The sequence below is a fragment of the Mercenaria mercenaria genome, chromosome 14, assembly GCF_021730395.1.
Source record: "Mercenaria mercenaria strain notata chromosome 14, MADL_Memer_1, whole genome shotgun sequence".
Classification (NCBI taxonomy): Eukaryota; Metazoa; Mollusca; class Bivalvia; order Venerida; family Veneridae; genus Mercenaria; species Mercenaria mercenaria.
In genome coordinates, this window is record NC_069374.1 from 44,362,769 (window position 1) to 44,388,001 (window position 25,233).

At 32.9% G+C, this 25,233-nt stretch overlaps 1 protein-coding gene across 5 annotated transcripts in view; it reads left to right on the forward strand.

The window, feature by feature from the left end:
* The window catches only part of LOC123527430 (neuroglobin-like), an 89,487-nt gene extending 64,254 nt beyond the window's left edge, over positions 1–25,233 (forward strand). For all 5 annotated transcript variants that reach the window (XM_045306875.2, XM_045306876.2, XM_045306878.2 and 2 more), the window contains exons 2-3: positions 16,018–16,243; positions 23,170–25,233. In XM_045306875.2, the coding sequence (XP_045162810.1) occupies positions 16,018–16,243; positions 23,170–23,304 (361 nt within the window). In that variant the 3' untranslated portion in view covers positions 23,305–25,233. The remainder of the gene's footprint in view (positions 1–16,017; positions 16,244–23,169) is intronic.

Sequence of the window (25,233 nt, forward strand, 5' to 3'; positions counted from 1 at the left end):
AAAATTTGCTGCCTATTTAGGTGAAGTATCTTTGCATTAATTGGTCCTTGTGGGCATCGTTAAAATTTAACAACTTTTAGAATGACTAAAGCTCTCTATCAAGTGGCATTTTTTTTTATTCAGACACATTTTAAAATTGATTAATTCCCCAGCTGCTACTATAACAATTAACTGTAAGGGAATATCTCTATTAATTGTGCTATGATATGAAGACTGGAGTATTCAATTTCAAGATTATTTTCAGTTTTCTTTCAGAGCATGCTTAATTGTATTTATTTATCACAATTTACAAAATAATAGTGCTCGTTTTAGGTATTTTTGTATGTATTCCTACTGTATATACATTAATTATTGATTTTAGGCAGTGTCTTACAACGTAAAAGTTTTGCATTGAAACACAAAACAAATCGAATTAATATATATATATATAGACAGCTATCTTCAAAGCGTTTTCCTGATTTACATCATCAGTATTATACATCAAACAAAGTTTTCGCAAGGTCGTATGTGTTCCGTTCTACACTGAAATTATTTCGCCCCTAAATCTTTTTTTATACAGTTCAGAAGACATCCTTTGGAAAATAAACAAACATTTACTGGCGAAAGAGGGATTGGAAAAAAAACCTGAAAATTAAAAACTCCCAATCGTGTGATTTGGGGGCAGAATTAACGCAATAAAGTATCACGAGAAATTTAGTGATATATCTAAAATAAAATACACCAAAATATAACTTGTTAATTATCACACTGCTTCCAAACGAGTAAGTCCGTAAGTTCATTATGAAGTCAGCTGCTGAAAGTACTTTTTATACGATCGTTAGGAAAGAAATCAGCATTTCAAATATGGCTGCCGATTAACCGGTTCGATTCGATTTCATACAAATGATTAACCGGTTTCAAAATTTTGAAATCGTCCCAGCCCTAAAAAAAAATAGCAAAAGTTTCAAAGATGTAAAACATGAACTAAATCAGGAATATGTTGCAATGAATCTTAAAGCTTCAGCTTAGGCATTTCATTTAAATGAGTAGTAAAGATAATAGCAGTCAGAAACTTCTGCTGATCGAAATTCGAAATATTGACCTTTGCATATAGAACTTAAGGATTAGAAACACTGCTTACAAAGAAGCAATATTTCTAACAACTTTTTATTTAGTTAGTGCACCAGCTATCGATTTAAAACAAAGTGAAACACAATAGCAATGGCTGGGGTATTTCAAGTTCATTTGTTATTTCACATTTTATATATAACAGCTGTTGTTATTTTCACGTCAAGCTGTTTCTGAGTCTGAAAAATCTTGAACCTGCTACTGATACAATAAATATGTTCAATTGAATAATAAACAATTTTTCTTCTATTTTCTGTGCACAGATGATAAGAGGTTTGATCTTGTAAAATATATATCACTTATATAGCTAAATTTGACCTTCCATTAAACAAAATAAAAACAATACTTGTGATTCAAGGTTCAAACCTAGCCGTGTTTAAGGAGGTAGGTTACCTTCCTATTTGTATATGCGCATGTCCAACCGGAAGCTTACATGACGATTTACGACGACGTTTACGACAAACTAAATGTGTTTGTATATTCATTCTTCAGAAAAAAAGTCATGGACCTGTCTCCGATCTGATGCTTTATGCCTTAATAATGCAGAAATAATGAATAAATTTCCGAAGAAACGCTTCAAAACAATGTTGCCTTAAAATGACGTCATTGACGTCATGACGTTACGTGTCAGTTACCGCGCAAAATTAATAGCTTTTATCTTGAAAGTACGTAATTCTGCGCATTTTTTTTATTTTAACTACTTTCAAATAACCATTATTTGCTGAAATATTTCTTATGAGTCTATTGCTCTGAATTATAATCAATATTTTGCTTCTTTTATGTAGTTATATTGAAATGTTATGCGGAATGTAAGAAAATGGGCGAAGGTAACCAATGTTATTTGGAATATGGTTGGGTGAAAGGTTACTTGTTACGGCCATTTTCAAATAAAATATCTAGCAGTTTGATTTGTAATACCTATTTTTCAGGTTTCGTTGATAATTTGTTACTTATATACTAAAATTAAGATCTAAAATTGTTCAAATTTCAGTAGAAAATTGTGGTTTCTTGAATTAAATTGATGTTACCATGGAAACGAAGACCGTGACCTATGTATCTAAATGTGAAATTCAAAAGCGTTGACACTGGTCTGTTTAAGAAACACAGCTTCGGCTTTTTATTTTCATTTCAACAATATCCATGAGAATAATAGCAGCATGCTGAACGATTTTTCCATGAAAAATGCCAGACGAGGGGTACTGCTGTAAGTATTCTAAGCTGTGAAATTTGTTTGAATAAATGCAAATAACACGAAAATATAACTTACGTTAGAAATAATATGTTTTAAAGATATATTAACTAGAAAGATAATCTTATTCAATATTTTTTTTATTAGAAATTACGACAAAAAGCAAGATATAAGCTATTTTAAACGTCTCTGTTGCCATGGTTACTTTAAACTTTAAGAAAAATAGGATACCATGTAAAGTGCTTGGTATTTTGCTGATAATATTACCCAAATATTCCATGTTGGTCATTAACAGAATGGCACTGAAGCCGTCGAAAACCCGTATTTTTATTCATAGTTGTGTAAAAATGAGAGAAATTGCGTTACCATGGAAACACGAGCCCCGCGACATATACATTTTAAGCTGATATTAGAAAGCTAACATGCATACTAGTAAAATTATCAATTATGCAGACTTCTACGGATATCAATGAAACTAAAATATACTGAAAAGTCTTAAATATCCGTATTTTCCTTCTTCTTTCAATATGAAATACCTTTGGAGGGTCATGTTCTTCAAACCTTGATAAAAACTGAAGTTGAAGGGACAGAGAAAAACGAAATTGAGATTGTAGCAGTTAAAACATTAAATTACACGAAATACAAAAAAAATGCTGCGGTTCAACTAATTTGAATTTACCCTTGTAACAAGGTAACCTACCTCCTTAAAGCTACTCGCCCACAATTTGTGAATTGTTTCCAACAAGTTCATTTTCACCAAGTTTGGCATGAATGTATTACATGTATATGACACTGCTAAATGATAAAGTGGGTGAAAATAAAACTAAGATAATGGTAAAATACAAGAAGAATGTAATTTTTCTGCATTTTTTTTTTCAAAAGCGTTGCAACGGATTTCTGTATTCTGTACAATATTTTTGGTTATTTGTAAAATATCTTGCTAAAATCTTCAATAATTTTGTAACGGAATGCAATTTCAGCGTACTCATCTTTTATGAATTTTTGAGTAAAATTATTTCGCCTAAAATGTGTGGGTAGGTCCCTTTAAAAAATGGTTCGGTACTATAGCTGTAGCAGGGGCATGAGTTTAACGCCCAAAGTCGTATACATATTCTTTTGAGAGCTATTATTAAATTTGATCAGTTCAGGTTTGCTTGCTAAACACTACCATAGCAGAAACAAAAACAAGTGTTAGCAAACGATAAATTGCCACTTGGTACTGAAAACAATATATTGCAACTGTTATTCAAACGAAATATGTTGGAACATAGATATGTGATTCAGAAATGTTCAACATGTGAACGGCTGTGACTAAAAACAGAGCTGGTGCGCCCGTGATATATTACAGACTCCGGTATATACCGGATTAACTAGATTTGAACGAAAAATATATTAAATGTATATATTTTGTAACCATAGTGATACTAACCCTAACCTTTATTCAGTATATTTTGCATATTATACACTAATTGCGTGCGGACATGCAAAAAAGTGCTTAATTTTGCTATGCGCTCCTATTGATAATTATTACGGGCATGCGCAGAACGACTGCACCAGCTCTGTAATGAGAAACATCACATGTGAATATGTCAACAGAAATTCTACATGATACAGGAACACTTTTGTATGAGAAATTGAGTTTATCTGGGCTCAAACTTTCTACAAGGAAATCAAAATAATTATCTCAAAGTTATGGAATTATTCTATCACTATGAGATTAATTTTTCTCTAATTTAAAAGAATTTTTAAAAAACGCATGATATCTTTAATTTTGAAGTATGTTTTATAATTACTTTGTATAACTGGTTAATGTAAAACTATCTTTAATATTAAGTGCTGAATTTTAAACAGTCATATTTTACGTAATATATTCGTAGTGTTTAAGTTCATATATGCAACTAAAATTCATTTTCAGTATTTTCATTAACTTCTTAAAGAAGACAAAGGGTTAATGTTTCCATACAACAGGTAGAAATATAGAAGTACATTTTCAGTACACGGGCTTTTTATTTTTGAAAGTTCGTGTTTATAACATTATGAAACTTAAAACGCAATATAAATGCTATAAAGTTGTTTTCATAGGAATCAACAGGATTTAAAACAAATTAATTCCAAGAAATTCAAAGCAATCTCTAATTGAAGATCGTATGGAAATGTATTTCATTAACAAAACATTCAGTTTTCTTGGCGTTTAAACGTCTCTAGTTTTATTTAAACTTTTTTACACAAAATGTAAACTTGTTGTTCAGATTTTAGTTTCTGTGTAATAAAAGTATACATCTGATAACAAAGACATGTTTGCTTTTGTTGTAAATAATATATCTGAATCTTTTCCAGACATTGAAAGCAAAGTAACAATTATCTAAATATCCTGGGTTGTGGCATGCACTTTAAATGGGAAAACCATATGCATTTTACTATTATCTTTACCATTTAACACCAATCAAAAATCATATTTAAAATGAATGATATACGTATTCAAGAGGCACTGCTCTTCTATGTATTTACCTGTACATTTTATGTTTAACTATTTTCAAACATTGAACCGCTGTTAAAGTTGTTTTCAAGAGATGAGCGTACGTGTTGTAATAAAGAAATCACGTATTATTAAAGCACAAGTTTATACAGCTGCGTAGGTTTATAACAAGAAGTTATACAGTACATCGTATTTTGCAATATTGAATTGAATTTTAATATAGCATTCAGGCTTAGTCAAAAATGTTTGTTTTGGTTAAATCAGATAAAGCGAGCGTTACGCCTTTGGTTGGTCATACAACTTAAAGAGTGTATGGCATAGCACATATTGCGGATTCCCACGTTTATAGATGGAATGAATATGAGGTCTCAGCGTCTCATAATGTAAAACTGTGACTTTGGAGCCCATAATATGCAAGGAGAATCAGTTAGTAAAATTGAAAATGCACCGACGGTACAAGATACCGGTTTTTGATGTGAAAGAACATACACGTAGATCATAAACGCAATCATTGTTAATTTAGATACACTACGTACATATTTGAATATGATAATGTTACTTATATAATACATTTTTTTGTTTTAACCATTGACGGAAACTTTACTTTTCGCTTTGTTAAAGGTAATCAAAACAATCGTTTGAACAGACGTTATTTTCAGATTAAATATGTTCTTACACAATGATAATGTGAGATTACCCATTTTGTATAACTTTTGTTGACTTTTAGCATTCAGAAATTAGAACTTCTCGTCGGTCGTAAAGTTACCGCTATTTAAAATACTTCCAGTTAACATTGCGGTACTGTATTGATTTCAAGCAACGGCTGGAAAATCTAATGATACTTCTATGAAATGACAATGGTATATTGTAAATACATTGTGGACAAAGACCGATGATATAACACTATTTAAACATGCGAAAGCATGAACTTGTATTAACATTATGAGAAAGACACAAAGCTACAATATTTTGAATGGAGGTAGCCACAAACAAAGACTTGAAAAAGGTCACATTTTACAGTTTGCTTTGTATTGTTCTTTCTGTCTTCATTAATAATCATTATTAAAATACAATGTAACTTAAAATGTTTGCACTATGGCGAATAATCAAATGGTTTATACTCGATATCATCCTTGTATTACTTTCTTTCTCATTAGATTACAACAAAAACGACACACAGTAAAACAGATTAATACTGTTGATATTGTTGATTTAGCTAAATCTGCTATTATAGCTAGGCCTATTGCTACAAAGGCGCTCGGTTTAAACAGTATTTATTTTCCAAATATGTATCATACAAACATATATTAATGTGGAAGGATTGAGAAGTAAGCTTATAAAGGGGCTTACAGCTACAATGATTTTTTTCCAGCCCTTTCTTACGTCAAAGCGTGTATTATTAGGGTGTTTTATTAAAATGGTAACAGCAAAATTAGAGTTAGTGAACGTTGTCTCTTTAAAAAGCCCAAATGCGAACAAACTGAAATGTGAAACACTAAAACAGAAAAACTATTAACAAAACAAAAAAAAAACAAAAAACCAAACAAATAAATAAATAAACAAAAATAAAAAAGGCGCAAAAATAAAAAGGCCTCCAAAATCTGTATGTCGACAGCTGTAGAAATGTCACTGACAATTGGTAACACAACCAAACACGAAAACCACTAAATTCTTTGTTAATTCATATATTGCAAGTTCATGTAAATTCTATGCAGCGAAAAGTCAAATATTAAAAATGCTAAAACAGACAAGTTCCATGTTTTTTCTTACTGAATTCGTGAACTTGTTTAATTAGTTTTGATAAATCAAGCTCATGCACTTTAAATACAATCTATTTAATAATCGTACACAGAGTATTAGGAAACGTGTATTTGATTTTTAGAATATGCCCATTTTCGTATAAATGTTAAGGTTTAGCAGTATATCACAAAACAACAGATTTTTTTAGTGAATGAACAGCATTTTGACACACAATTTATCTGTCCAATACATGTTTTACTGTTCTGTCCCACAGAGTTGGATACTTAAAATATTCTAAATGAGTTGTCCCCCTTTAAATAAGAATGCCATTTGTAAAGAAATAAATGTAAACAATTGTCAAAAACGATGTTTTACCTAATTATGTAAAGTTTAAACACTCGCACGATGTTGCAAATGCATCAAAACGAAGACATTTAACCGCTTTTAAAAAAATGGTGAGTTTTTAAAGGCGGTGAACTGTACAGAAGTGTGGCCCCTTCATGCAGTCCCTTTCCGAAATTCAATACATATATGAGTAAATTGACAATGGTTTTGTAGAATAATATAAATGTTTTATACGTTGTTAAATTTTCATGTAAAACAATGCTTTCTTTCTATGATTTGATGACGTTCGAACTTTTTTCTCCGAAACATGGACCTTTACCTTAAAGTCAGTGTCATGAAGAATGTAAGTAATTGTTTACATGTATCATGGTTTGGTTTTGCCTAGTTTACAACAATGCTCATAGTTCATACATTTCTACCGCCCATGTTACTGCTGTGTTGAACTTTGAAACAAACATTTCTAACATACACTATCTGTTATCATCTTTGATTCTACTTCAGATACAGCGTTAAACGCTAAGAGCCATACAATGACCGTGTCGGTCATCATTCTTTCATCAGAATACCTAAGTGTAAGAAATAAACTGCAGTTTGTTCAGAATTCATTCAAGATGTTGACATCCATTGTTTCATGAAGACGCATTTAGGTGAAAACATACGATATATTATTATGAATGTAATACTTACGCTTCTTCAAAAATGCTGAACATGCTTAAACATTATATTCATGAATACTTATGGATAAAAGTAAGAATTAAAAATGTCAGTCAAGGATACAGGTTTGGCCATATTACATACAGAGACTTTTTAGATACAATCTTTAAAAAATAACTTAGCAATGTTTCCAATTAGTATAATGAAGTATTTCAATTTATTTTGTAACTATTCGCCTGAACGAAAACATGGTGCGATGTCTAAATACGCTAGTTTTACGACAATGATATGGAAAAAAGCCATTCTAACCTAGATCTGATTCGGATACTTATAAAAAGCTGTGCAATAAGGTTTAGAGTTAAAAGAACGTGTTCAAGAACATATATTTCTTTTGACAATTTAGAAATAAATATTTGTCATGCAAATCTTATTCTTCTCGACATTACTGGAAACCGGTAAAATCTAGAAACAAAAATAACTTTGATAAATGTGGAAGTATCCCAGCCTTAAAACATTTATCAATAATGTCAAAGATAACGCTGTCTAAGACTTAGAAAGTGCCAGCTGTCCAAAATGAAATTTGTATCATTTTCAACTGTCGATGATTCTCAGACAAATACGCCTCCATTTACACAGAAAACAGAAACGCATTTAGAAAATTGCAATGTAACTGAAACAGAAATATGACTTCACTTGAAATAAAAAAAAAGCAAACAGTGCGTATGAGATCAGTAGAGAATGTTAAAAGAATTAGAAAATTCCATTTGAGGCATACCAAAAGCCTTTCATACAGCCTAACATAGGGTCTGTTATTTGATATTAAAAAGTGTGGTATCAATGTATTTGTAATATCATGGTTGTCGGATTATCTCAAACAAAGAAGTCAGCAAGTCTTTTTTTCATTTCTGGTTTTCATAATATGTAAGAACATAAACGTATGCGGCCATCATGGATCGGTAGTTTGTCTTTTATTCTCTCTAATTTCCGTCGATAATATTGCCAAACATTTGGTAAGTCTTACTAAAAGTTTGCTAAAGACATGCGTATTGCAGTATCTACATAAAAATTAACTGTATTGAAACAACTTCAAATAATAATCTCAAGCAAAGCTGACTGAATGGTAAAACGGGTAACTGGAAGAAAACCTAAATCATGTTCTTCAACTATGGGACATTTAGATATAGTCCTGCTTTCAAATTTCCGTCTATAATATCTCCAGCCCATATTTCTCTTCAGGTGCAAGTGATTTCACTACCAAGCGGTAAAAACACCAAATTGCAGTGCGAGGCATCGTAATAAAACTGCAAGATATATTGAAATTTTATTTATTTCGGCTCAATTGTCGGCTGATATAATATGTATTGGGTCTTAAACATGACGTGATGGCGGACTGAGATGAATAATTGATGCATTTGGCACTTACATAAACCATTTTATTGTCATTGCGGTATCTGAAACAGCATCTGATATATGTAACGCCCACATTATTCCTTTCCTTTATGAAAATAATTGCACTTTCTGTGATGGACCTGCAGCCGTTTTTTTTTTCAAGATTCCTGTTTTCCTGTAATTTATTGAAAGTGAAAATGGCAAAATATATACTTTTTGTTGTTAATAAATGGAGACGGTCATTGCAAGTAATGTTAAATGTGAATAACAGATTTATATCAGACTGTATCGAAACTAAACACATCCGACGTCATTGTTTAAATATCGTACAGAATACTGGACACTTTCCATCGAATTCAAAAATCAATTATAAAGGCTTTTACCGTCGTGTTAAAACTTTTTAAGCACAAATCGAAGGCAGTTTGTAGATAAGAACTGATAGTCTTGGCGATTATTAAGAGAATTAATTTTCAGAAAGTTACGTTACGAGTGTTGTGTATATAAACTATGCAGTATATAGAATGCACTATAGAATGTCCTTAACCAGTTTTTACTGATTACGAACTGCTTTGGTGATAAAAGCTGCAGTACTGAATGCGCCATAATGTTAATTCGTTTTCCCTTAATCCAAAACGAATGCATAAAGCATATCGGTATCTTAGGATCAGTGATAGTGAATATTTACTTGAGATAGGTAATGAGATGCTAACTGATGGATAAAATTATTTTGATAGCCCTTGATCCACATGTAAATATAAATATTCAGTAATTGTAGACCGTTTTAGTTGCAACCATGCGACATATCGAAACGGTGAAGAAAAAAATATTGAGTAAAACTATGGTGTACGAACTGGTTCAAAACTCTCAGACACCGCATCATGAAACCGCATCTTGCGGTTTAAAACCGCATATTGCGGTTTATAAAGCGCATCTTGCGGTTTTAATAGTTTTGAACCGGTGTGCACGTTCTATTTATAAACCGCATCATGCGGTACTTTTATCTTCCATTTCCGCCGATGTTACGTTTTTTAAGTTTAAGATCAGCCAAACTGACCTTGTTACACTTAATGTGACGCTTAATGGAGACGGTGCTTATAACCATAAAATACAAATACTTGAGCATGAGCGCCGAGAAATATGATAGAAATAAGATAAGATGCTTTGAAAAAAAGTTAGGTCATAAAGTATTCAAATATTCATGTCAATAATATAATATTATTTCAAGTTTCTTGCAATTCTTTAAAAGAATGGACATGTGCATATATTGATGCTTTTGTGTATGTGTTTCTACTGATGTTTGTAAATTGATGAAGCCCTAACAAACGTTGAATCCTATTAAGTTTCAAAACTATTTTGTTATGATAAATGAGGAAAGATAAACTATGGACACAATTTATAATAAAACATACATACACGAATATAAAACTTAAGTTTCTTTCGTACCGTTTTGTTTTTGTAATTTTCCTAGAATACAATTTAATTTCATTTGTCACAAATCAATATAAGAGAAAAATTTGACAAAAAGCAAGTTTAATGTAATCGAAGTATTTGACCGATGCGCATTTAAGTTGGTAAATATATCTTGGTATATTAATAACAACTTGTAAACCAATGATGTGTCATAGCAATACATCAACACCATTGTGAGAATCAAAATTGTCACAACACCTTCATGTCTGATCGTCAATCTCTGAACTTTGAAACTGAACCCTCAGTTTTGAAACAGTATTGCACACTCTTTAAACACGTTGTCAGTATGAAACTTAAATACAATAGCTGCCATTCTCGCTATGTTGAAACTTTCTAATAGCGAAAATGGCAGTTATCGTCTGGAGTTCGCCTTACACTTATCTGTGTTGCAACTTCTCATTAAGTTTCAGCAATATTTTATTTTAATGTACACAAATGTATGACTGTGTTTAATAACAGCAACAAAACAGTTCAGTTGAGATTGAGACGGTAGTCGAAACACTTGTAAATCACTCTCTTGACAAACCTTTATTTTCGAGTTTGTTACATGTGTGATTCTTAATTAGGTTTCAAATTGTACATTGATATGAAAAATGCCTGATTAAATATGTGTTATGATATAAATGGTTGTTTTCTTTAAATCATACATTGAATAGACATTACATGTATAACCAGCAAGTCGTTGACGGATTGCATCGTTGTCAAAATCCAATTAATTACCAAATTAATTGTTAAATCAGCATAATATTTGCCAAATCAACAAACGTATCTATTTCTTTTGGAAATGCTGTTATAAATATTTATTTAAAATTAAATTATGAGATACACAATAAAATAGGAGATAGAAAGTATTTTGAAAAGAATTTTAATTATACAGGAGTTCGATAATGTTCCCAGATCATAACGTACTTCAGTTATGTTAAATAAAGTGGTAAATTCTTACCCAGTATTGTAATATGTACAATTTATCACTGGAAACACCCAACTTTTGAGTTGTATAAAGCATAATATGAATTGCAGGAAAACGGACGGGGTATTCAAATTGTGTATCCTATACTTCCAAGATCTTAACTTATTATCTGAAGGCGTCTTTTAAGCGGCAGATAATGCCTGACATTTAATTAAATCTAGCTATAGAAGTATAATCTTGTTGATCGAAATCGTAATAAAAATTTGCTCTCAGTTGAAAACGGTAAACTTGTATCATTTAATCAGCCAGAAGTTACGTATGTCTTAATGATAATATGTAAATAGCACGTATATTAGCAAAAAAAAATCTTTTTAAGATACCATCTATTACACTTGTTTCATCTCGTTGGAAATATAATCTAAATACAAGACCTTTAAGCTACTCGTTCACACTTTGTGAGGAAAAAAAATCCGGATTCCACGAACTTTAGTATAAAATTCATGTCTGCCGTTGCAAACTAACACGAGGTGTGAAAACAAAACAAAAAATATAGCAGAATTTCAATGAAAACAATGGTGCGGGGAAAGCTCGTTAATAAAATAAAACGAGATTTCGTCTTACCTTACGAACCCTTATGCGATTTATTGTTAACGCAATGGGTATGAAATGCGAAATGAGGTACAGTTCGTAACTTTAAATCTTTCGTATCTTTACTATCCGTTGTGATTGGCCAGTCTTTGCTTGTAGACGTCTTGATATCTGGTTCAGGAATTATTTAGAACTTTAATGTATTTCTCAATAAAACAATCAGTGTGTAACGCTAAAAACAAACTCCTTCGTTTTTACTTACTGCTGTTTTTACGCATTACTGACTAAGCTCAAAGAAATCGTACCATCTATGCATTTGTATCCATCTATGCTAATGTAAAACGAGGAAGTTTTTATTTTTGACGATATCGGGTCGTATTGGAAGAATGCAAATCCGATAATTTGGTAATCATTATGATTATTTGCCTGTTACAGCTCAATAATTTTGATTTTTTTTTGTGAATCTTCTGCATCACTTTCAAAGATAATGTTGTATTACCGTCTATACCACCTTTTCTTGCCCAGCTGCTAATTGATTAGTACCGCCGCGGTAGTAGTCTTGTGGTAGAGTGCCCGTTTCAAGTGCAAGAGGTCGTGGGTTCAGTCCCTGGCCGCGTCATACCAGAGATGTAAAAACACTATGATTGGCGCTCATAGTGCTAGGACTGGTCAGCCTGGTGTCAGTATAATGTGACTAGATGGGGTATCATGTCACGTATCTTAAGCGTGACATTAAAGTGAGACAACACTATAAAGTTGGGCATTGTGCTCACTACTACAAGTAGACAGCATCATTTATATGACTGAAAAAAAATTGAAACAGACACTAAACCCGAACACACACGCTAATTAATAATTGATAACAAAGATGAAGTACAATGTAAGAAGCACTGAAACAGAAGGAGTACTTTCCAGATTGACCTAAACTTGCGAGTGCTATATGTAAACATCCTAGAAAAATATTTTATATAAGATGTTTTGTTTTGTTAAAAACATTATCAGTGCTTACATGCCCTGCATTATTTGAAAAAGGGGATAATATACAATGCACGTTCTGCTTCCAGCAATTATTTGTCATTCAATTTCTAACACAGTAACAATAAATATAGATACTGGTTTTGTTGATGCCAGTTATTCATGGGTTATCATAAAATAACAGTTTCCCGTTTTGGTAATCATCTGATATATCTGTATACTATCTGTTGTAAAGTGTATTTTGGGATGTATTTTATGACATTTATTTTCAGCGAACATGTTTTCTTCATGATATATGTACATAATAGCTCTATTCTCGTCTCTTAGTGTTCTGATAAGTCATTAAATTCATTGCGTTTGTCAATGTCAGCCCATACAGGGATGATGTAAACCTAAAATAAGATGTTATTTTGGTTGTTTACAAGGTTGACAGGCTTGCACACTTGACACATTCAGCGTTGTTGAACGACGTTGCCATACATACTAGTACATGTACTGATGATATGCCTCCTTATACAGACTGTTATTCTGAATTTCGAATATAACGTTCTTGATGTTAGTGAGACCGACCTTATCTTTGTCAGCATAATCGAGGGTTCTTATCTGAGACGGTGAAGTTGCGTGTATGGTTTTTGCAATCCATTCTGTCTTAAAAAGCTTGCAAGAACTTGCACGAAAACTTATCAAGGCGACATAAAGAGCAGGCATGTACAAACATAGGGCATTATGTAACACGATATTGACGCAATAGGAATGAATGAAGGATGGCATGCAGTTAATAATGTCAGACCGTAATTAGTTTACTGTCTTCTTTGTAACAAACAGAGAACATTAAAATCATTTCATGTTTTATCATGATGAGATAATGCCTTTAAATGATTCGTTAAGCATTAAATCCTGCATTAAAATCCAAGCAGGAGAGAAATGTATCATAAATCAATGTTATGATTAACAGGATTGAAATATTAGATACGTCTGTGCTTTCTCACAAGCACCGTTGTTGGATTTGAGCTCTATTAACATACAAAGAATAGGCAAGCACATGAGCATTGTAGCACTCTGTTTTATATATTAGACAAAATACTTAATAAAGGATAATGATAAATAGAGAATGCAATCATTGCCTTCAAGATAGGGCGATATGATGATCTATCGACCTGGAAAAAGTGATATCGACGGAGGGCTTAACCTAAGGTTGATACCATCTTTTACAGGTCGATAATTGCTCCTATTGATCAAACCTAAAAGGCAAATTTGTTTTTATCATTAAATCAAGCAACGGTTACTTGAGAAAATCCGAACAATTGCAGCCGTTAGCTTTTTTTCTACTGTTTTGTATGGAACGCCTAGACTGTCTTGTGTTGAGAATGACTGATATGCCTGGTTAAATGTCGTTCTGTTTAGTACGAGATACAATATTGAGGGTGGAAATCACAATGTGTCCAGTTGTTGAAGTGTTATGTTGTGTGGTGATTATATTTTCTTCAGTCAAGTCAATGTGTTGTTGGGTGCTATAGCCGTTATGTTCAGTTCTTGGAAGAAACAGGCATGTGGTAACATAATAGTTTTCAGTTAAAAAGATGCACTGTGGGTAGTCACATTATTATGTACAGCTATAATAACATGCTGTTTGGTGCTAAACTCATTATGTTCAACTTTGAGAATAAACAGTTGAGCGGTAATATCATTATGTATAGCTGAGGCAGTGTATTATTGAGTAGTACTTGCATTACTTTCAGCTGCAATGATATGCTCTTGGGTGTTATATTAATTATGTTCAGTTATGAAAAAGAACTGTTAAATGGTGTTATCATTATGTTGCGTGCTGATTATTTTTTCTTTAGTCAAATCAATGTGTTGTTCGGTGTAAAGGTCTTAAAATTAACAGACATTTGGCAACAAAATTATGTTCAGTTGAAATGATCTGTTGTGGGGTGCTACAGTTATTATGTTCAGTTATAATAATATATTGTTTGGTGCTCTACGCATCATGTTCAACCATGAAAATAAACAGTTTAGTGGTATTTTAGTTATAACTGGACACATTGTGATTTCCACCCTCACTATTGTATCTGGTACTCAACAGAACGATATTTAACCAGGAATATCAGTCATTCTCAACATAAGACATTATAGGCATTCCATAGTTTGGGGTGTTGTAAGCTTGTTATGATGTCAGAATGTAATGACGTCACTGCTGATGGTCAAGTGTGCCTAAGCTCCGCCTACTAATACACATATCTATCATCTATTATATGACTTTATTTAGAACAATGGAAATGACTATAAATATTGATTTAATAATAAAATATATTATTGTTGAACTGAATATTTTCAGTCATATCACATTCATTAGGTATCCATAAACATCATTTGGTTCCATATTTATACAATCACTGTTGTCGGTTGTTCTTCTGTTTGCTAAAGATCATTATATTATACATTCAATTAATATATACTAGTACCATCATCTAGATATACGTTATTGAATTAAGGTTGAGCATAAACAATACTAAAGCCATGCAGTTTCACATATCATCTGATGTATATAAAGTTAAAGAAACATCAATGAATGCTTTTCATGTAAGCTACTGTTTTTATACAAAAGGTACCAGAACAATGGAAAGAGTCATAAACTTGTAATGCAATCAATAAAATATGGGCTTAATGACTTGTTAAGAGTATGCCATTCTACATTTATACTTCGAACGAAATATTGAAGAAACCTTTAAACACCGCTAGGCATTTTTCACTGGAGATATCTCAACAATCTTCTGAAACATCTGCTTTGAAAACTTGATTTTTTTTTACGAAAATACGTATTCCTATTACTTATCCTAACACCCTGAAAATCAAAATTTTGATGATCTGTAGATGGTATATCATGGAGAATTAATGTAGTTACATAAAAATGTTAATTCTGTCCAACAACTTAATAAACTCATTAGTAAGCTCTAACGCTATCAACATACATCATCTGAAGAATCACAGGCAAGAATATTGGCCAGTTTTCAGAAATGGATATATGATATAGTTATTTTTGAGTTATATTCGATAAATACACGTGATGCTGCCCAAATCAATTATACGACAAATAAGTCGGTGAAAATTCCATGAAACGATACACTTGGTTCTTATCAATGGTCCTAATGATTATTTCATGTCTCTTTTCAGTCTGTTCGAGACACATCCTGAAGTGCAAAATGTATTTATGTCCTTCCGAACAAAGAACACCTCTGATCTAGAGTACAATCACATTCTTCGTGCGCATGCGCTCAGAGTGATGGGCACAGTGGATAAATGTATTTATAGACTGGACAACCGCGACAAATTGCGGGATTTGATGATGGATCTAGGGATACGGCACCAGAACTACTCAGTGAAAATAGAGTATATCGACGTAAGTACTATTTCAAATCAGACAAGGATAGTTTTTAATAAGCTAGAAAGTGGCTCGCTTAGCTCTTGTTCTGACAGGGGAGGGATGTAGCTCAAAGTGACATGCCATTGAAAAAGGTCTATAAACGTTTATAGTTCCGCCTCGATAGCTCAGTAGTACAGCGTCGAGTGGGCAAGGTCGTGGGCTCAATTCCTAGTTGCGTCATACCAAAGACGTAAGAATGGTACGAGAAATAAGCTTTGGAAAGGAAACAGTCTATCCCACCCTCATACAGTCACGGCGATGGGTGTTATCAGGAATGGGGTGTCGAGAGTGATTTATCTAAGCAATCTGAATCAATCTGCTTATTATGAATATAAATATTTCCAATGTTTAGAGCCTAATGGCATTTGTTTCAAATACGCAATATTCTAAGTGTTAAACTGGCTCAGTTACCCAAAATTTCCTTAACTGTTCAGCTCATTTCTGCAATTAGGGAGACGCGATTGATGCAATATTCAAATTGCGGCCGCGGCCTTGTAGGGCAATTGGCTTTTATAAGCCAGTTTTCGACTGGTCACTTTTTATAACCGAACCGCCATTTTGCTTTAGGTTGCTGGCTTACTGGCTTGTAATTGAAAGAAAAAGCTAGGAACCAGGAATTGGGGATGTTCGTCGTTTTAGCTAGATTTCATAATGATATCCTACCGTAGTACTAGCTCGCCAAAGTGTCCATCTGCTTGAGTGAAATCTTACAAATATTAACTCATTAATTTGTTTCAGCTTAAGGTTGTTCTGCACGTTTGATTAACGAAGAACAGCGATAGGTCATTAATCCGGAAACCGCGAACAACGCGTGATAGCCGTTATACATGTAGCATACATGGAATTGATTCCGGGAATTTGTTATATCCCGTGTGTTACATAAGTGTATTAAGTTCTCGCGACATCACTACTGTATTTCTTATAAAATAAGGTAACTTTGAAAACTGCTAGGGTTTCATGAAAATTGTTTTAGATAACAACATAAAATAAGCAGCAATATGAGGACTCAAATTGATATTTTGCGGCATGTGAAAGTTTAAGGAGGTAGGTTACCTAAATATTTGAATGTGCACATGCCCAATCGGAAGCTAATGTGAGGACAACGTTTACAACAAATAAATGTGTTTGTACATTTATTTTTCTGAAAATAAATCATTAACCTGTGTCTGTTCTGATGCTCAACGGTTTAATAATGCGGAAATAATGAATAAATTACCAGAAAAACGCGGCAAAACATTGTTGCATTTAAATGAAGTCATCAACGTCATGACGTTGCGTGTTAGTTCCCGCGCAAAATTAATAGATGTTATCTTGAAAGTACGTAAATAAATAAATTTAAACTATGCTCTAAAAATTTTCAAAATTCAGTAGAAAATAGTGATTTCTTGTATTAGATTAATGTTATCATTGAAACGAATCTCGTAACCTTTATATCTTAATGCAAAATTCAAAGGCGTTGACAATGGTCTATTTAAGGAACGCAACTTTCGCCTTTTATTTTTATTTCAACACCAGCCCTGAGAATAATAATTGCAAGCACAATATTTTTACCATAACAATGTCAGATGAGGAGTACTTCTGTAAGTATATTAAGCTTTGAAATGTGTTTAACTAAATGCAAATAACACGAACATATTACTTACTTTAGAAATAAAATATTTTGAAACTACATTAAACGAGAAAAGTGATTTTATTTAAGAAATTAAGCTAAAAAAGCAAGATATAAATATTTTAAACGTATCTGTTGCCATGGTTACTTTAAATGTTAAGATAAATAGGGTACCGTGTAAAGAGATGAGTATCCTTCTAATAATATTACATTAATGTTCTATGTTGGTTATTAACAGAATGGCTCTGAAGCCGTCCAAAAACCGGTGATCATACATAGTTGTTTAAAAATGAGAGAAAATGCGTTACCATGGAAACACGAGCCCCGCGACATATAATAAGCTTATTTTAGAAAGCTTACATGCGTGCTATTAACATTATCAACTGCGCAGACCTACGGATTACAGTGAAATCGAAATATACCGAAAAGTGTTAAATATCCGTATTTTCCTTCTTCTTTCAATATAAGATACCCTCTGAGGGTTATATACTTCAAAACTGGATAGAGACAGAGACAGAGATAGAGACAAGACAGAGATAAGCGAACGTGAGATTATAGCAGTTACACGAAATACAATAAATTGCTACGGTTTAACAATTTTGAATTTACCCCGTTAACAAGGTAACCTACCTCCTTAAGCAAAGGACATGTACATTTTACTTGGATACATGCTTGAAAATTTGTAAATTTATCCCACAGAAGGCCGTGATTGTGATTATGACAATCGGGCAAATATTCTCAAATGTTTAAAAACATCAAGCACACGGCCATATTGAACTTACGCTAGAATGACGTACGTTAACGTGCTGTGACGTCAATGTTTTTGTTGCGGCCAAGAAAGAGCGCTACTATATTTTATCTACAGTTTTTGATTAAGGGGAAATGCCACAGTTGTGTGGGTTTTTTACATAGGCAAAGAAGGAAAAAATTTAACTAGCGGGGAGAATTTTCTTAAACTTTGCATGATCATAGAGCATCATATTAGAAACAAATTTATGAAAAAAAATTGGGGGTCCCCATACTACTTTTTGAGTTATCTGCACCTGAATGCGAGATTTTTGCTCTTTTAGGTCATTTTCAAGGGCAGATAACTCAAAATCTAGCATACGGATACCTTATTTCATTTCACATTATTTTTTGTTATTACATTTCCAGTCATTATGCAAAGTTTTAAACCATTCTATCAAACAGAATTTTTGCTGTATTTCAACGAGTAAACATACTGCATTTTTCTTGAAAAAAGGGGCATAATTGGAAGAAATTTTCTATCTGTTTGCGTAAGCGACTAAAGAATAAAATCCGTCACCTAGAATTCCTGCAAATCTTGTACAGTTGCATGAAATAAAGTAACAACCACTAATCTGAAATCAAATGAAGTGTAACTAACCATTACCTTGAGTTATCTGCCCTTGAAAATGACCTAAAAGAGCAAAAAACTCGCATTCAGGGGCAGATAACTCAAAAAGAAGCATGGGGACCCCATTTTTTCCCCATAAATTTGTTTCTAATATGATGCTCTATGATCATGCAAAGTTTAAGAAAATTCTCCCCGCTAGTCATTTTTTTTCCTTCTTTGCCTATATAAAAAACCAACGTAACTGTCCCATTTCCCCTTAAAGGCATATTAGAATCGAAATAATTGATACAAAACCCGTGTTTTATTATTATTTATACACTCGGGCGGTAATACGTCGTACAAATAATTTCACGAGGGCTGTGCCCTCGTAGAATTATTACGCCCTACGAATAACCGCCCATCGTGCATAAATAGTGTTAAAACACTCTTTTTATATAAATTATTTCTTCAATATTTGTTTCAGACGCACAGAGCTACCTTAAATATTGAGGTATTTTTCTTACGTCTTTTTAATTACACATTCATAAGCTACTGCGTCAAATATCTACAATTCAGTCTAACAAAATGAATATAAATTTCTTGAACTAATATTCACGAACATGACTTTTAGCACAATATAATGACATTCTGAATTAATACAAACACATTTTGAATATACTTTTTACCGGCTATAAATGGTGCTTATTGAATGATGTTCTAATACTACATTTTTGCACATACTTATGATTACCTCATACACATTCTAGACATTTTCTTAAGGAGAACAGCACCGCGAAGCACTTAACGCTTCATATTAAAGGCTCATAATATTTCTGTTTATAATGTGGTTGCTACATTTTAGTAAACACTCATACCTTGTGGGCGTCACATAGTTATTACAACGTATTGCGTCCGTTCTTTTTTTTTCAATCGTTCTTTCTTACGTCCCGATTATATGTCAGGTCTGTAACTTTGTCATTTATGGATGAATTTCAATAATCTTGGCACCAATGATCAGCATGACATGATGATGTATCGAGTGCAACAACTATAACTCTGTCTTGTTTCCTTTGTGAGATAGCTCAAGTGCTCAGAATGACATGACGATGTGTTGCGTGCAAAAACAATAAACCTACCAATCTTTCTTTTTTGAATTGTCTCCATTTTTTGAATGTCCATACCGATTTCGTGTCCCGTCTGTAACTTTTACGTTCTTAGAAAAATGTCGAAACAATTAATGATCAGCATGAAATGAAATATGACGCGTGCAAAAGTCTTAAATCAATTCCTTTTTTTCTACTGAATGTCCTTCCTGATTTTCTGTCCGGTCTGTAACTTTGTCATATATGGATAAATTAAAATCTTGGCACCAATGATCAGCTTTACATGATAATGTGTCGAGTGCAACAGCCGTAACTCTGCCTTCTTTCGTTTTTGAGATAGCTCCCTTTATTGAATGTTATTATCCAGTGCATAACTCTAAACAGCTGTAGTGAGTGTACACAATGAAAGATGACATTTATAGAAATAGCAGTGTACACGGACCCCAATTTACCCGTCTTACTTTTGAATTATCTCCGTTTATTGAATATGCGTTTCATATTCGTGTCCGGTCTGTACATTTTCCGCTCATATATTGATTAGGATAAAACTGCACAAATGATCAGCATGACATGACATTTTGCTACGCCCAAGAACCTTCAGACAATCTCCTTTACTTTTTGTTTTATCTCCCATTATTGAAGGTCCACCCGAATTTCCTATCCTGTCTGTAACTTTGTCATTCATGGATGGATTTCAAAAAGACTTGACACCGATGATCAGATGTGTCACATACAAGAATTATAAGTCTTTTGTTCTTCATTTTCATTATCTGTCTTTATTGATGATACTTTCTTGTTTGCAGTGGGCTTACTATTGCAAATAGGCACTACAGAAAAGCACATTAACTGTGAATGTGCAAACAAATCATTACTTGATATAAAGATATACCAAAATAACCGTTCATAAATTTTATTTCCCACTAAAATTAATGTTTATAATAATATGATTAGTTACATGAATTAAAAGAATATGTATGAAGTACATGTATTCTGTACCAGCCATCCATTGATTTTCCTTTTTGTCTGTCCGAAATTACAGGAACAGAAAGATATGTCCCAAATTTTAGGGACGAGAAAATTAATCATTTTCCAAATTTTCAGGGGGTCACAAGACTTAGGGTAGACATATATATCTATATCTACTATGCGTATTTGTTCACTTATCTGTCTGACTGGATCTGTTTGCAATGCATAAGTGCATTGAGCACTTAAACTAATTGTATATATAGAACATTATATGCAATTGAACTATTGTAGCTCTGCACTGATGTGTGTAGTTTTTATTATGGATTTATAAGACATTTTTCACAAGAAATACAAATGAAATTAAACCTGTGTTTATTAAGTTTTATGAAAAGTAATACGTTACAGAATTTGTCAAAACTATAGCCTGTATTTACATATCAGTTAACACTTACATTCAAATAAAGCGGAATGAGGGTGTAGGAGAAGGGGGATGCATGCGTTGTTGCATCCCCCACCCCCACCCCCAAAAAAAAAAAAAAAAAAACAACGAGTATATAGGAGTGAGCTTGGCGGTTGGTCGATCGGTCGGTTGGTCGGTTGGTCCGTTGGTTTTCATGGTTCCCGGATGATAATTCATGAAAGGCTTGACCGATTTGAATAATTTTTGGTACACAGGTGCAACATCAGAAAATACAGGTTAAGTTTGAATTTGGGGTCAGTAGGTCAAAGTCACAGTGACTCTGAACAGTTAAACGATTTCCGGATGATAACTTGAGAACGCTTGGGCCTAGGATCATAAATTTTGGTGCACAGGTGTAACATCATGAAATACAGGTCAAGTTTGACTTAAATTTGAAGTCTGTAGGTGGTCAAGGTCACAGTGACTCGGAACAGTTAAATGGTTTCCACATGATAACTTGAGAATGCTTGGGCCTAGGATCATAAATTTTAGTAGACAGGTGTAACATTATAAAATACAGGTCAAGTTCTACTTTGAGGTCAGTAGGTCAAAGGTCAAGGTCACAGTGACTCGGAACAGTTAAACGGTTTCCGGATGGTAACTTGAGAATGCTTGGGCCTAGGATCATGAAAATTGATAAAGAGGTTGGTTATGACCAGCAGATGACCCCTCATGATTTTGAGGTCAGTAGGTCATAGGTCAAGGTCACAGTGACCCGGAACATTTAAACAGTTTTCGGACAATAACGTTTGCGACTAGGATCAGGAAACTTAATCGGGATGGTGGTCATGTCTAGCAGATGACCCGTATTGATTTTGAGTTCCAAAGGTCAAAGGTCATTTAAAACTTTTACGGACAATAACTTGAGAACGCTTGGGTCGAGGATCATGAAACTTCATAGGGAAGTTGATCATGACTAGCAGATGACTTCTATTTATTCTGAGGTCAGTAGGTCAAAGATCAAGCAAGTTTTTACATTGGCTTAGTTCTGTGACAAGGCCATATTGTGTGGTATAATTCGTCACTCCTGTGACAACTCTAGTTTTGTTATGGACATAACATATTTCTTGATTAATCCTTTTTTCTATATTTGTTTTCTCATACATGTGCCAAAGATTTGATTAATGATTTACATACAAGAAAATATTATTGAATCTTTCGTTTCTGGTAACCTGCTTTTATGGCAATAACTGTATAAGTTCATGTTCAGTATTGAAAGAAGTACTTTTCTGACATGTTATCATGCTTTACATCTAAATTGGCAGCTGCTTTATCTGTTTTAAAGAAAACAGCAAAAAAAATCTTATGGAATGTTAAACATCTGTTGACATATAAAGTTTTTAAAGGACATGATGAATTGAATGCATCAAAGTTTTAAGTCTCCAAATGAAATGACTGACATTAACTTTCATATTTTGTTCCTTTCAGTTGATGGGTCCACAGTTTATATCGTCCATCAAACCACATCTAGAAAACATGTGGACTGAAGAACATGAACGAGCTTGGGAGAATCTCTTTCAGCTTATGTGTTATTACATGAAGAAAGGCATGTGTAGTATATGACGCACGTCAAACATTGAGTTGAGGAAAGCTTTAGCATATATACTGTGCAATCACTTCACTGGCAGGAACATACCGTATGTGTCTTCATTGACCAAAATATAAGTGTTAGCGCTAAAACAACAGACTGTTCTGTGTTCTTTAGCGTGAACTTTTTCTAAGTTGAAAAACTTATATCGAAAATAGAATGTGTGGTTTGATAGAAATTGTTATAAACGAAAAGTATTTTATGTATTATAGTTTAGTTAGAAGATGATTTTTGTTGTAAAATATGACGCTCAAGCCGTGCAATATATTCCATAAAGTAATTGTGATAATGAAATGTATGATTGGCCGTCCTTCTAGAAACATTTGTTTTAAAGCAGCTTGGGTTCAGCACTTATTGTAAATATTGACTTAATTGTCTATAATACAAACGAATTATGATCACTTCTTGAAACCCGGTTGACTGAAATCAGTCAAACTGAAGCATTAAAAAGTATTATAGAATTCCAGTTCAGACAAGATAATTGCATTTACCGTAGCTGTAAAATAGGGTCTATACATGTGAATACCATAACTCAAATTATATATACATGTACTAGCAAACATACTCACCACTAGGTAATTTTTATTGTTGTCTTCAAAGTAGGCTAGTTTTCGGCTTTTTAGATTTGTCAAATACAAGAGGTGTTCTAATTATAATTAAACAGTATTAAATTCAAATTTCTAAGAGGAGAGCAAATAATTTCAAAATTTGTGCGTTTTTTCATTGCAATGGGTCCACCTTTACAATGTCTTATCGATATGCATACTGTGAATCCATGCTTTCAGAATATTAGTACAAACATAGGTGATTAATTCGTCTTAAAACTGGTTAACAATGTTTTGAAAATACTGTTGCTTGTAGAAATATCTTAAATCAGTGCCTAAATTTATTAAAGAGGAATTGACCAGAAATGATGTTACATTATAACAGCGAATCTAGTTAGACATTGATATATCTTAAAACCAGGGAAGTCTATTTTATAACTACAGAGATTGTGATTCAAAAGGGTCCGGACGCAAGCCAAACAGGTTGGTATATGGTGAATCTGAAAGAGAAAAATGCAGAAGAGCGAAATAAAGACCGTAAAAACCGAAGGACTGTACATACAGCATATGCGACTGGTCTTAACGCTGCGGATTGGTCTATTACTGTCTCGAATCTCAAAAAGAACATTTGTTGCATGTACATATAGATAAACGAACACATGTTTTTGTGTTCATTTTGTTAAACTATAACGTTGAACACCTCTCACCTGTAGTTTGACTTTGAACCAGTATTATTGTCTTTGATGATTTTTATTTAAAGTTATGGTTGGTCTCATACACTCCAAAGTGATAGCAGTATCATCACTTTTATCAAACACGCAAATTACAAATTATTACAAATATAATAAAAATATCCAATGAATTACAATTATTTGGGCAGACATAAACGAAACAAGAAATAAAAATCAAGAAATAACTACCGCAAAATATACCGAATTTAGATCTTTTTCGCCATTTTAAAACGAGCGGCTTGATCATTTGTCGAACTAGTTTTCTGTGCTTCCGAGAATCTACACTAAGGCTTACCTATTATCTTTTATATGTGCAAAACAAAATAGTTCTATCTTTTCCTGTATCAGAATCAAACGATATCATTTATAAAGATCTTTTTACAGGTTCAGTTAGAAGTATTGTCATTGACTTCAAACATTTCTAAAGAAACGCGACACTTGTTATAATTACAAATTAAAAATACATATACATGTATGAAAGGGGAGCATGGTATATAGAAAGTATATGTCAAAAAATTGGTTATTTATTGTTCTTTATACATTGTAAATAGTTGTCATTGCATGTTTGAGCAATTTCTCGTTAATTGCTACTAAATCAAAATGTGTGAAATAAAATGGTCAAGTATTA